General features: G+C 36.8%; 1 protein-coding gene across 1 annotated transcript in view; it reads left to right on the top strand.

Annotated features, from left to right (window-relative positions):
- COL28A1 (collagen type XXVIII alpha 1 chain) overlaps window positions 1–15,459 on the top strand; it is a 160,732-nt gene that overhangs the window by 40,589 nt on the left and 104,684 nt on the right. Inside the window, exons 12-15 of the mRNA XM_082693358.1 lie at window positions 4,463–4,531; window positions 5,666–5,734; window positions 12,592–12,660; window positions 15,285–15,353. Coding sequence (XP_082549484.1) covers window positions 4,463–4,531; window positions 5,666–5,734; window positions 12,592–12,660; window positions 15,285–15,353 — 276 coding nt within the window. The remainder of the gene's footprint in view (window positions 1–4,462; window positions 4,532–5,665; window positions 5,735–12,591; window positions 12,661–15,284; window positions 15,354–15,459) is intronic.

The following is a 15,459-nucleotide window of genomic DNA, read 5'->3' on the forward strand; positions in this document are numbered from 1 at the left end:
TAATAAGATTTTTATATTGGTTATATGCTGAAATGATAATATTTTGGATATATTGAGTTAAATAAAATGTTATTACTTCCTTAATGTGGATAGAAAATTTAAAATTACATATGTGGCTCACTGTATATTTCTAGTGGACAGTGCTACTCTAGACAGTGACCCTATTGTTGCCTTATTTTTGTCCATTTGAGCCCACAGAGCTGCTTATTGTCCCCATAACTTTTCATATCATTTTATGCCTCATACTCTTTCATTTTCCTGAACTTCTGTTCCTCTTCTTTTCTATTAGATTAGATATGATTCCTACTTTTTTTTGTTCAGAGCAAATATCTCCTCTGCTATACGAAATTTTTCAATTCCTTAAGGTAGAATTAAACATTTGTGCCTCATAGTCTTACATTCTCCCTTAATATCTTTATCATAGCTAATTCACATGCTCATATTTACCTCTATATTGATTTGTCTTTCCAGCCAGATTGTAAATGTCTACAAAGTGCAGGTGTAATCTGATTTATGCCAATAATTATGTAACTGGGTACTCAGTACCAGGTTGGTGCTCAATGAAAGTCTGGTGAATAACAATTGAATCTATACATATTAAACAGCTATCATGTGATTAGTTGTGACTTAGATGTTTTATAGACAATATCTCACATGCTCTCAGCAGCCCTGCAAGGTAGATATAATTATCCTCATTTTGCATATGGGGGTCTTGCAGAACCCAAACTGTTAGTAAATTATAGAGCCAGGATTCAACTAGATTGAATGGGAAAAAAGCCATTTTTTCCCCCTGTAACTCCATGCATGGTGAAAAATGGATTAAAAAGTGATGGTTAATATCCCACACCATAAAATAAGGAAATAAACCCATTTCCTAAGATTATTAGAAGATTGAGTGACATAATATACACAAAGTGTCAGGGCAGTGCTTGGAAATATTAAGTTTTATTAAACATTGGTTTCCTTCAATGTTAAGGCCCATAGCACAAACATCCTTAATTTCTGAGGAAATGGTGGTTTTCCTAACCTCCTCAATATCCCTACCTATGCTTACACTCATATAGAGGTCATGAGAAACAAACCCCCTCCAGGGCTATCCACTTTAACTCAGTCCTCTTTGGATATGCTTCTGATGGTTAAAGAAAGTGAAGTAGAGGAAATAACAAGTAACACTGGGACCATTCAACCTCTCTCTGTGTGTTTGTACTTACTGGTGAAGGTTGGGGTATGAATAATGGGCAATGTGGCCTTGGTGAACGTCTAGAAAATCATTGTGAGTAGAGTGTGATTCTTCTCTTCCTGTTCTGTCTTACCAAGTGATGGTATGTTACAAGCAGGACCACTTCCTTTATCACCTGGGGAATCTTTGTAGGAAAGGGAAGGGAGAAGTCTGAATGGGATAAAGATTAATTGTAGGCCAATGCTGGTCTGTAGGTCTTATATTGAGATGCTAAGCTCCTGAGAAAGAAATTTAAACAACTGAAAGGTGAAGATATGTTGCTACTGAGCTGTGCTAAGGTAGGGAAAGTGATCCCTTTATAAACCCTTAGATCCCTATACCTTCTCTAAAAAAGCAGTATTGAAAAATTGCTCCATGGCTATTGGTGCTTGACCAAAGGTAAAGGAAGCTCATGGGCTTAAGAGCAAGACAGTTGCTTCTCCTACTGATTTTGCTGATTAACATATTTCAAGTTAACAAAAGAACCAGTTCCTTGTCCATATTTAGAGGAAAACTTCTCACCAACCTGTGTTCTTGTTTGTTTTAGATCAAGCATACAGAAAAGTACTAAGTAGGGCAGAGCTTCCACTACTTAAAAAACTCAAACTCTCCTCCAAATATATACTATGTATATATAATATAATATGATATAATATAATATAATATAATATAATATAATATAATATAATACAATACTTAAAAGCCTCTGATCTACTACAGAACCAAACTAGTATAAAAGGGACAGGGAATGAATACAATAAGGAACTTAAGGCCTTGTGTTATTATTATTTTGATGGTGTGTTTTATTTCTTAAACCGGTCCTTTGAGGTTAGGGGTGATGTCGTGAACTTCTCTGTATTTATTTCATTACTGGTCACAGAGTAGTGCTTGGTGTTCCTTGAGCGAGGGAAACAGTCACCCACACACAATATAACTGACAAGACTGTGGCACAGGAAATTATAAGGAAAAGTTTCTTTGAAGTGAAAATTTGGAATCTGAATTAGGAAACTAAATATTCTCTAGCACTTAAACTTTGAGATCAAGAAAACAGCTTCACATTTGGGAGAATCTTTATGTCTGATATTATTTGTGGAGAAAGTCCATGGCCAAGAACATGTGAAAAAAAAGAAGGGCAACTATCTGGCTGCTCCAGAAAATTTAACATACATAGAAAAATAAGTACAACTTTGAATTTTATTTTTTTTTAATTTTTAAAGATTTTATTTATTTATTTGACAGAGAGAGATTACATGTAGGCAGAGAGGCAGGCAGAGAGAAAGAGGAGGAAGCAGGCTCCCTGCTGAGCAGAGAGCCCGATTCGGGGCTTGACCTGAGCTGAAGGCAGTGGCTTAACCCACTGAGCCACCCAGGCGCCCCACAACTTTGAATTTTAAAAAGAAAATTCAAGTTGATTTATCTACCAGATTGACTTACACTTAAAAGAATGAACTGAAGGTAACTTTAGATCCAATTCACCCAAGTGCCAAGGTGTCCTAAACTCATAATCAAGTGATTTTGAGACAGGTTTTCTTTGTTATAATTTTGAGCCTGGGCACATCTTTTGGGGAGCTGATTTGACTCTGACCCTTCTCTTTCCGTTCTGTAACTGAATAAAGTCCACAGACTTCCTTAAAGTAATGCCCTTACCATATCAATAGGACATTACTAAGAGTCCTCTTCAAAATCACAAGCCTCCAGGGAAAGCTGAGGCTTTACCATTGGTGAAAATCCTTTTGTTCCCCTTAATCTGGAGAAGGTTTGTCTCAACTTATCTCATTTTACTGTTGATTAATATAAGGATGAAGAGAAATCTCTAAGTTGGATGAAAGTTTAAATACCAAGGATTCATTAACTCAAATAAGAGAGTATTCAGAAATCTTCCTTCACATAAATTAGAGGTATGTGTGTACATAAAGAACTAGAAGGAAATGCACCAGAAATTAGTAGTAGTTATAGATAGATCATTTAAAATTTTCTCTGTGTACATGTTTTTCAATATATGGCAAATTTTCTGTAATGAAGGTATATTATTTTGGTAAACAGAAAAAATTAAAAAGAAAAAAGAAACTGTAATCAATAATCACTCTCGTTTCTCCTATCAACATGCCACATGACTGGAAATTTGAGAAACCTGCCATGTACCTGTGGGTGATATTGAGGTGTGAGTTTGGGCAGGCCACATACCCTCTCTGGGACTCAGGTTCCTCACCTATGAAATGTAGAAGTTTGAGTGCTTCCGTCTCATTTATTTCTGTGATGCTTGAATTCTAGGATGGGCCTGCCACGTAGCAGATTATTAATTGAAAATACTTCTGGATTCTTGTAACTGATATCTTCATTAATTGTGGCTTATGCCATAAGAGTTCTTGTTGTTTAGTAAACAGAAGACTTGAAGGTAGGTAGCTCGATGAGGTTTTGTTTGATTAAGTTCAGTGAGGTATCCCGGAGCTACGGCATTTCAGAATCTTTTTCTGCATAGTCCTCTTCAATGGTTGGCAGTCATCTGAGAGACTGTTATCTCGTGGTTGCAAGATAGCTATCATATCTCCAACTAACAAAGAAGAGACAGAGGTAAAACTTTCTCTTTGCACTGAATAACGTCCCCATATCTCATTTGTTGGAACTGAGCCACAAGGCCAACCAGTGGCAAAGGAAAGGAGATTCTAGACTTGCATGGAACCAATTATCATTCATCCTACAGCCCTGAGTGTAAAGACTACCTTTCTATTGATGTGAACAGCTCAAGTTTCTAATAGCAGGAAAAGAAAGAGGAGAGGGGATGGTCATTGGGTAGGTAACAAAGGTGTCTGTCAGAAGCACATAATAAAGACTTGTTGAGCAAACAAGTGAGGGCAGGATCCTAAAACTTTTGTTTTTGTGGGCTTCTTTCTCCATAAAACAATGTTAAAAATTGTGTATTACTACTGAGTTGGCAGAAAGACAAATTTGATCCAGACTGGATTCATTGTTATATATTTTTTAAAAATTTTTTTATTCTGATTTTAAACATTAATATGGAAACATTTTCATGGACCCTAGATATTGTGCTCACTGTGTGCAGTGGTTAATTCAATCCTGGGTCTATAATGTCCTCCCAGCTGGATTGTAAGCAATTTGAGGGCCGTGACTATGTCCTAGATTTCACTGTTGCCCTCAAAGCTCCTACAGCATCACTATACATCTAAGAGCTGTTGAACAAATACTGTTGAGTTGACCTAATGCATAACTGTTTCTTCCTCCAGGGTGAACCAGGTCCCCCTGGTCCTTATGGTCCTCCAGGAGCCCCTGGTGTTGGACAGCAAGGAATTAAGGTAACAATTCTTGTCTTTTCCCCCATTGATGAGTACTGAATTTATTGCGGGGACTGGGGAAGCTGTGATGCGAACTCTGCTCAGCTTTGCCCTCTAGAGGCAAGGAGGCTGCCTGTAGAAGGTAGTTACAGTCTGGGGTGGTTGGCTTGGACACTGGGGCAGTTACCACAAGAATAATCAATGTATTTTTTTTTTTTTATTTGATGAAAATGAAAAATTTGTCTTGCCTCCAAATGCCCACCCTCTCGCCAACATACATCTAGTTCTGTTGAGTTTTCATGGAATTTAAATGTTAAATTTAAATGCAAAATGCAAATGCAAAAGTGATATTGGGATGTGAAATATCTTAACATATGAACTATCACCTGTTCATGTTAAAGAAGCAGAGAGGGGGCAGAAACCAGAAAGATATAACACTGAATAGGTACGTGTTGATAGAAAGGTTTGTAGGGAACTAGAAAGTGCAACGACACCCAACACCCCGGAGTGCTCTGGGTGTATCATGCAGGATGTCACAGAGTGTAAGTGCTTACTTTAAATGGGTTTTCTACATCATTGGGACAGTAAGACTTTGGTGCAGGACTAAGACAGTAGTAAAAAAAAGGCTATTCTGGTATCATCAAGTATCACTCATGGATAGAGCTGAAACAATAAGCATGATGAGACTCCAGGGAAGGTGGAGTCGTATTGGCAGAGCAATTGGACAAAGATTCTGAAGGAGATGAAGGGTGAAACGGAACTGAAAGGAGGGGTAAAATGGAACAGGAAAGGTGGCAATCCAGGATGGTGGTGAGAGGAGCAGGGAGCAGCACAAGCTTGGTTAGCGTGGTCCTCTCAGTGAACTCAAAGGAATCCAATGCAGTCCAGCCTTGCAATCGCTACACATACAATAGTTTCTGAAAGCTAAAATTGGTGTATTGCCCTTACACAAGAAGGGATGATGAGCATTTTATAGTAATTTGTTCACTTAAATTCGAGCTATTTCTCCTCTTCCAGATTTTTTTTTATCTTTATGAATGTGAAAAGCTTGAGTATTTTAGAATATATCTTTGTTGAAATCTCCAGAGTATCTTGTGCTATGTATATACTTAATCTAAAAACTCAATCTTTCATTTGATTATTTCTTTCTCTTAGGGGGAAAGAGGTCAGGAAGGAAGAACAGGGGCTCCAGGACCGATTGGCATTGGGGAGCCAGGCCAGCCAGTAAGTAGCAAGAAACTCTAGATGGAATAAAAAGGACAAATATAGTTCTTATGTGCCCTTTGTGCTTAGACTAAATGGTTAAATTAAGCCCATGTTGCATCTTTTGGGATAACAAAAGACAATAATTATGCAAGGACCAGATCCAAGTGTTATTTTTCATAACACTTGAAATAGAAACCGCCCCCCCCCACACACATGATATGTATAACTGGCTGTCTCTTACTGAAATCTCCTACAAGATTAATCAGCTTGTCCAAGAAGAAAAGAGATCTCATGTGTCAAAATCTCCTGGCGGGGGGGTAGGAGAACTGGATTTAGGTCTAAGGTCTATACTTTGTACCAACTTTCCTGGAGCCATGAGAAAATCATCGAGAATAAGGACGTTGCTCATTACCTAGCTTATGAGTATACTCTTAAACTAGGACTGATGAAGGTAGACAGGTAATACCTGTGTTATTTGCAGCTTCTAGTCTATGTAGCTGTGAAGTTCACTATTTTTGCAGAAGAGAATGAAAGTGTTTCTGTCAAAAGAGATCTGGAGAAGAAATGAATAAAACATGACTATCCTAGTATAGAAATGCTCTTAACTTTTCAAGTAATCATTACTCTCCCAGAAAAGAACAGTAAGTTACTCACGGAGATACATAAAAACAACTGGATTGGATCAGAAGAATTAATATTGTTAAAATGTCCATACTACCTGAAACAATCTACAGATTCTATGGAATTCCTATCAAAATTCCAATGGCATTTTTCATGGGAACAGAACAAACAACCTTAAAATTTGTATAGAGCCACAAAAAACATGAATACCCAAAGCAACCTTGAGAAAGAGGAACAAAAGTGGAGGTGTCATACTTCCTGATTTCTAAATATACTACAAAGCTATAGCAATCAGAAGAGTATTGTATTGGCACAAAAACAGACACAGACCAGTGGAACAGAGAGCCCAGAAGTAAACTCATACATGTATTGTCAATTAATTTACAACAAAGAAGCCAAGAATATACAATGGGGAAAGGAGAGTCTTACTTTAATAAATGGTGTTGGGTAAACTGGACCACTATTTTATGCTATATACAAAAATTAACTCAAAATAGATTTGAGTCTTGAATGTAAGACCTGAAACTATTCTTTCTTAAAAGAAAACTTAAGCAGTAAGCTCCTTGATATAGGTCTTAGCAATGATGTCTTAAATACCCAAAGTAAAAGGAATAAAATAAAAAATAAACAAGTTGGGACTACATCAAACTAAAAAGCTTCTGCACATCAAAGAAAACCCTCAATAAAATAGAAAGGCAATCTACTGAATGGTAGAAAATATTTTCAAATCATATATATGATAATATCCAAAATATATAAAGAACTCAAAAAACTCAATAATAACAACAAAATTCAATAATTAAAAATCAGGCAGAAGACTCAAATAGATATTTGCAAAGGTGTACAGATGACCAACAGGTACATGAAAAGATGCTCAATATCATTAGTTACCAGGAAAATGCAAACCAAAATCAAAATGAGATATCACTTCATACCTGTTAGAATGGCTATTATCAAAAATACAAGAATAACAAGTGTTGCTGAGGATGTGAAGAAGAGGAACTCCTCATGATTGTTGGTGGAAATGTAATTTGTATAGCTACTGTGGAAAACAATATGGAGGTTCTTCAAAAATTAAAAATAGAATTACTATATGATCCAGCCATTACACTTTTGGGTATTTATTCAAGGAAAATAAAAGGACTAACTTGAAAACATTTATGCATTCCCATGTTCATTGCTATTCATAATAGCCAATATAGGGAATCAGACTATATGTTCATTGATGGATAAGTGGATAAAGCAATTGAGATATATATATATATTTATATATATATATTTGAGATATATATATATAATATATACATAATTGAATACTATTGGATATAGATATCATTTTATATATGTATATATATAAAAATATATAATGGTTTACTATTTAGTCATAAAAAAGTATGCAGTCTTGCCATTTGCAACAACATGATGGACTCTGAAGACATTATACTAACTGAAAGAAGTCAGAGAAAAGCAAATACTATCTGCTCTCTCTTACATGTGGAGCCTGAAAAACAAAAAAGCCAAACCAACTCCATAGATACAAAAAACAAAATCAATTTTATTTCTATACTCTAGTAACAGACACTTAGAAATAAACATTTTAAATGTAATTGTATTTATAGTCATTAAGAAATAGAAATACTTGGGTGAAAATCTAATAAAACATGTGTAGGACTTGTATCCTAAAAACTACAAAGCACTAATGTACGATATAAAGGAATATTTAATAAATTGAGAGACACACCATGTTCATGGATTGAATATGTGATATAAAGCTGTCAACCTCCTTAAATTGATATAAGGTTTAATGTAAGTCTTTAAATGTTCTAATAAAATTTTGTATAGATACAGAAAAGGTTATTTTAAGATTTATATGGAAAGTCAAAGAAATTAGAATAGTTAAAAACATTTTGCAAAAAGAATAAATTTGAGGAAAGTATTTTATTCACATCACTGTAGTAATCAAGATTGTGCAGTTCTGGTAGATCATAGAAATATGATCAGTGGGATAGAATAGAGAATCCAGATACAGACCACACACTGATTTTTTGATAAAGGTGCAAAAATAATTCGATAGAGAAAGGATAACTTTTTCAGCAAATAGTGCTGGATCGATTAGATATCCATACACCAAGAAAATGAACCTCAATTTAAGTAAGTTTCACACACATTTTATAAAAAATTAACTCAAAATGGCTCACAAACTTAAATGTGAAATGTAAAATTATGAAACTTTTGAAAAAAACATAAAAGAAAATCTTTGGGACCTGCAGCTTAGTGGATTTCTTGGACATATTATGAAAAACATGATCCAAAAAAGAAAAAAGTTGATTAGTTGGACTCCCGAAAATGAGAAATGTTTGTTCTATGACTCTGTTAAAAGGTTGAAAAGACAAGCTACTGACCAGGAAAAAGTATTTGCAAACCACATATCTGATGAAGGATTTATATTGAGATGGTATAAATTGCTCTCAAAAGTCAGTATTTTAAAAATCTGATTAGAAAGCACATATGTTTTATACATATGTGTGTATTTTTATATACACATGTATATATACATATATCAACATGTATGTATATACAGTTATTGAGTTATTGAACTTTTTAAAAAAAGATATTATTTATTTGAGAGAGAGAGAGCACATGTGCACAAGGTGTGAGAGAGGCAGAGGGACAAGCAGACTCCCTGCTGAGCACTGAGCCCACTGGGGGGCCAATGCAGCCCATGTGGGGCTTGATATGGTCCATGTGGGACTGGATTCCAGGATCCTGAGATCATGACCTGAGCTGACGTCGGATGCTTAACCAACAAAGCCACCCAGGTTATTGAACTTTTAACATGTCTTCTTAGCTAACAAGCTTAAGATATCATCTGTATTGGCACCTAATCCTAAGAATAATGCACTGACCGAAGACTTTTTTAGAGAGAGAGAGAGAGACAGAGCTCCAGCATGCGCACAGGGGTAGTGTGGTACAGAGGGAGAGAGAGAATCTTAAGCAGGCTCTATGCCCAGCACAGAACCTAGGTTTATGAGCTTGATCTCAGCTTTAAATCTCTCCTTACTTTCCATGGAGTGAGCCAAAATTCTTGTTCCTCTTATATTTTTCTCAATGTATTTCTGCCACACAACCACACTCTTCCACCCAGGGCAGCCCCAAGCATCAGCTTATATGAGTACCACCCCTTAGTGGTGCCTTTATTTATTTATTTATTTTTGGGCTTCCAGTATGCTTTTAAAATTCGTGTTAAAGAAAAATTTGTATTGCTCTCCTTTTTGTTTGTAGCTAGAGAGTTTTCTCAATACTGCCAGAACATGAAGTTCTTGTTTGTTTACTCTCCAAGCTACAATTATACAACTCAGAGTGACACTGTGATGCCTGTGGTTTAATTGGGAACTGAAATCATAACAAAGGTGGGGCAGATCACAAGTAATTATGAAAATGTTTTGCACCAAACTGTCATAATAAAAACCTGATATTGCAAGTTTTTAATTACTTAGAAGTAACATAAAGAGGGGTGCCTGGGTGGCTCAGTGGGTTAAAGCCTCTGCCTTCGGCTCAGGTCCTGATCCCAGGGTCCTGGGATCGAGACCCACATCAGGCTCTCTGCTCCGCAGGGAGCCTGCTTCCCCTACCCCCTCTGCCTGCCTCTCTGCCTATTTGTGATCTCTCTGTGTCCAATAAATAAATAAAATATTAAAAAAAAAGTAACATGAAGACTTACTTTGGGACTAAAAAAGGTTGTGCTGAAAGTTATTTTTGTTTGTTTGAATGATTTCAAGTGGTTTCCAGGTTTGTTTGTTTTTTTTATTAGAAGCATTCGCGAGTAGTCAGATAAGTCTGCCATAATTATGATAGCTTCTCACGACTTTTGAAAAGGACACCGTGCATTTTTTATGGAAGCATTTCTGTCTTTTAAAAAGAATCCCTCAGTATCCACCCCAAGTACCTGCCCTTTCTCATCTTCCCTTTTGTTCAGCTGGAAAAGATGAGAATGTACTAATGATGTGGGACATTACTCTCACAGTTCATAGTAATTAAACTTTGATTCACTGCTCTTTTTTAATGCCTTTAAGTGATTGCTCTTGAGCATTAGTTCTCTGTTCTCTACAGTGTGAAACACACAGCTCCTCCAGAGCCACCATTGTCTTCTCTCTCACCTTGGCTGGTCGACTCTACAAATGCAGGGACGGAGGGAGAGTTGATGCTGTGCTGCGGCCCATTCTCCATGTTGCCGTACTGCCTCCCGTAAACCATTCACTCTGAGGCTACCCTATTCATAAACATGCCCTGAAAGGACATTCTTGGCAATCACAAGATTCAAGTAAAATAAATTTGACAGGGATAGCCGATATTTATTGAGTGCTCAGTATGTAAGAGCTTTAAGTCTCTCTGATCTACCCCTCGTATTAACACCTGTGCTTGAGGTAGGTGCTATTGTTGAACCATTATCACGAGGATGCTGAACTTTAGAGAGATTTAATTCTTTGTTGGAGATCACGCTGCTAACACACGACAGCTGGGACTTGAACCCCGGTCCACATGACACCACAGTAATATGTTTTCAATTACCATGGAAGACTGTAAGCTCTGTGAGACAAAGGAGCAGGTCTACCTGCCGTTCCTAGAACTTAGCACAGTGCCTTGCACCCACTAGGCATTTGCTGAATGAATGGGGAAAAAATTGAGTGAACTGGGAAAAGACTTCTTTGCATTTAATGTAAATTGTGTTATTTTCATTCGTTTTATCATTGGGAAAGAGGAATAATTTGTCAATTTTTTGTTGTTGTTGTTGTTAAATTACATGGTGTTAAACTAGGCACTTGCCTTTTTAGTTTGCAATCTAGTTTTCCTGCTTATATTTATTTTTCCACTAGTTAATCGCTCTAACATTAGAGCAAGCTGTCATGGATATTAGTGCTTTAGTGAAGGTCTTGAGTTGTTAAAAGCTACGTTTCCCATCAGCATAGCAATTTAAATGGAATTAAATGTCAGCTTTTTCCTTTAATTAAAGTTTTTATGAAATGGGTAATGTATAAATACTGAAGAAGACTGTCTTTAAAATATATAATATTTAGGGAAAGGAAAAAAAATTAACATGGCATACAATTAGCTTTCTTGTTTACAGATCTAAAACTATGATCGGTCACTGATTAGCAAATGTTGCAGCCTACGTCTGCTACAAGGCTTCCTGAGAAATCACCTCTCAAATTACCCTGGATTATTGCATATTGAGCCCCAGATCATTTAGAGTGTCTGCAGTGTGCTGGCTTTGGAGTTTCTGGGCAACTCAGTAGACTTTATATCATCTTGGGTTCACTTCCATGCCAAGCAAACCCTAAATATCCTTTTAGATGCCCCAGAGGAAAAGCTCCAATTTGTGCTTCTAAGATTCTTGTTAGTTTCTTTCTTTCTTTTTTTTTTTTTTGCTTTGTGACCTTCTGGCCAAGAATAAAGAGAAAGAGAATTTGTAGCCTTTTAAAAATTCCTACTTCAAGTGAATATCTTGCTGTTGTCTTTTACTTTTCAACTAGTATGTTTCCTGCCTATCCACTTCAAAGCCCAAGACTCTTGTTTTTCTTTCCTTCTGTGGGAAGCTGTCACCTTCCTGAGTGCCCTTCTGAGCAAGTTACCTGAACTTCTTAATCTGAATCACTGAGATGGAAAACCGTGCTGCCCCTGAATGATGCTATCAAGATTCCCATTTGCACATAAACCTCCAGCAGAGTCCAGCAGTCCTTGAAAGAATTCAGGTTTGAATCCAAATGTATCAGGATAGAAATTAAAGATGTGTAAACAGAATTCAGTGCTTTCAAGCAGCTGTGCACTGATTTCTTCACAGAGCTCCCCTGATACTTTTCAATTATTTAATCACTCTGCATCCTTGTCCAGACCACACAGCCCTAGATTTTTAGACTTTCCTCAGAGGATTTATCTCCTAATCCTTATTCTGAAGCATCACTTAATTCCCATTTTCCTCTAATTTGAGGACACCAGAATAGGACATCTTGTGCTAATTAAGTGGAATGAGCTATGCAACAGGAATATTATTCTTCACCACTCTACGATTCTAATCAGTGTGGAGTTTACTAGAAGGATTCCCACTAATAACTTAAGTAGGACTATATCACCGCATCCAGTGTGAACCAAAATATAACCACTCCTCTCTTCCTTCCTTCTCTCTTCTCTCGCTGCCCCCCCCACCCCATTCTCTCTTTCTCTCTCTTTTCCTGCTTCTCATTCCCTCGTCTACACAGGGTCCCCGTGGTCCTGAGGGAGCACCAGGAGAGAGGGGATTACCAGGAGAAGGATTTCCAGGGCCAAAGGTAACAATACTTTCTGTACTATGAAAAAAATGCTTTGCCTTGCATGGTCATGATTTCCAACTTAAAAAAAAAAAATGTTTTATATCATACTTATCAGAAGTAAGTATTTTCTTGACCATCTTCACCCCATTAAATAAAGGAATATGTACCTTTCCCTTAACATGAAACTATAGTGAAATTTGCAGTTATAGTTATAAGTTATAACTATAAGTTATAATAGTTATAAATAACTATTTGGCAGACTTTTACCTCATATAATTATGGTGTATGAAAGGAGAAATCTCTCTTACTTTGTAGTCCTTAAACCATAGTGATAAGTAGTGTCTTCGTGTCCAGAAGAGAAGTTATGGAGCATAACAATGCCAGAAGTTTCCTCACAGCTTTGTTTTGTGAAACACAGATAAGAAACTAATAAACCAGTTTGTAATCATATGGTCACTAGTATAATAAGAAGGAAATACAGGTGGGCGGACAGAACAGGAATTTCCTTGTTATCATAAGGGGCAAAATGCTGTGAGAAACTTACCTTTTACCCGGCAATTGAGGATTTATTTATTTTTTTTTTTTAAAGATTTTATTTATTTATTTGACAGAGAGAAATCACAAGTAGATGGAGAGGCAGGCAGAGAGAGAGAGAGGGAAGCAGGCTCCCTGCTCAGCAGAGAGCCCGATGCGGGACTCGATCCCAGGACTCTGAGATCATGACCTGAGCCGAAGGCAGCGGCTTAACCCACTGAGCCACCCAGGCGCCCGGCAATTGAGGATTTAAATGTTTCTACTGCTTCCCATGTATAGTTCTGGGCACTCAAGTTCCTCTGGACCAGGTTGGCAAACTTCTGTAAAGGGCCAGATGATAAATAATTTAGACTGTGTGAGCAATGTGGTATCTGTCAGAGCTCTACTTTGCTGACCTATGGTCTGGGCTGGTTCCCCACATCTACCAAAGACCACACAGGAAATGATTTTCCAAGACACTTTAGGCAGCATCAACAACATTTCAGAGTAAGCGAGAATGCATTTTGCGGTCCTTTTCCCTTCTTTTCTAAATTCTTTCTCCCAAATACACATGCATGTGAATACACACACTGCCCTGAGAGGCACATGCTGTTTTCTAAGTGTCTAAGCACTTCTACTTCAGCTGTTTGGTCAGGTCACTAAGATCTGGCCTTCTCCTGCCATCCTCATGCTCTAAAATATCATCTCATTCTTATCCTCTTCAGCCATGATCCATATAGAATATGGATTCTGTGAAAAACCTGAATCTCGACTACAGGGAGATCAATTAGTTAAAACCTAATTTATACTAAGCTGTGAATGACTACGGGCTTGGATTTTAAAAGAAGCCCTTGTTAACTGAGTAACTTTAATTTGTCATCATCAAAGGGAATAACCTGTAGTATAAAGGGGACAGTCCAAATGCCCTGACCTAACCAGAGTGTCAGTATTGGAAGATAGGCCAGCAGTTAGTGCTACATTTCAGTAAGTTTTAAATACATAATCTCTTAAGGGTTTTTTGGTGTGTGTGCCATATAATAAATTTCTGTTTATGTGTAGTCAAAACAACCTGGGAAATTCAAATAGCCAAGGTTATTTATCTTTATAACCTGTGAGGATTTTTAACACAAGTAAATGAGAAGTGAATAAATGAAAGACTAAGAAGCAGACTGAGGGCGAGTCTTAGTGACAGGTTCAACTGTACATCACAACGACACAGTCTCACTCATAATAACCCACAGCATTTCATCACAGAAAGAATCCATTATATTCAGCATTACTTTAGGATCGACTTATGTGATTATACTCTGTGGTAATTATCAGAAGAACCCATTAGTCACAATACTTCATTCCTCATCCAGCAGGGTCGATGGGCGTTTTCTCTATGTGCTATTTGAAGTTACTTTCCATTGATGTAGAGTCGAAGTGAATAAGTTATGAGTAAAGAGGTACTTAAAGGTATATTTTCCATTTTCCTAGGTTTCTTGCAAGTGTTCTCTGATTTTACTCTAGGTTTAAATAAACTCATGAAATGGATGCTATTCCTAATTAATTATATGGTTTACTTTTCACACAAATGCGCAAAATGTCATGACTTCATTGAGTTTTACATTACAACCAGAGCTATTCACATAGGTCGTGTGACTTAGGAGAACTTCCTAGAAGATTTTCTATGAATTGTTTTAAAACCAAATTTTCAAAGAACATTTATAAAGTATGATATAAAACATTGAGTAAGTAACTCAATATTAGCAAGTATTAGTTCCTATGCTAATATGAGAGGAAGTTTTCATTCTGTGAGGAATCTAGTCAGGCAGTGTCAAGGAAATGGAGGATTGATTCAGTTTGTTGTACAATACGGTTAGTTAGGTTCCCCACTTCCAGATTTTTTTATCAGGAATGGAGCTCTTTTCCAACTTTAGTGATGCTGTGTATGTATTCTGTTTGGACAGATTCTTTCCTATCTAGGAGTATTAAAACTACATATTTTTTGCAAGTTAACAAATGTTTGGATCAGCTAGAATTACCCATTTGTAACGAGCAGTGAATTTGGATGCTTTTGATGCTTCAGCTATTTTTTAAATCCTGATTTTAATTAATATGCTGCTATTTCTTTCACACACTTTCAGGGTGAAAAAGGCTCTGAAGGACCAATTGGCCCACAAGGATTACAAGGCCTGTCAATCAAAGGGGACAAGGTACTGCATATAGAGTATACGATAGGAAAGATGACAATAAAATTATTTATATCCATTGTTCTTTATGCATTTATATTTATGGACTGTATTCAGCCTAATGACCGTA

This window comes from Mustela nivalis, assembly GCF_964662115.1.
Source record: "Mustela nivalis genome assembly, chromosome: 12".
NCBI classification, from domain to species: Eukaryota; Metazoa; Chordata; class Mammalia; order Carnivora; family Mustelidae; genus Mustela; species Mustela nivalis.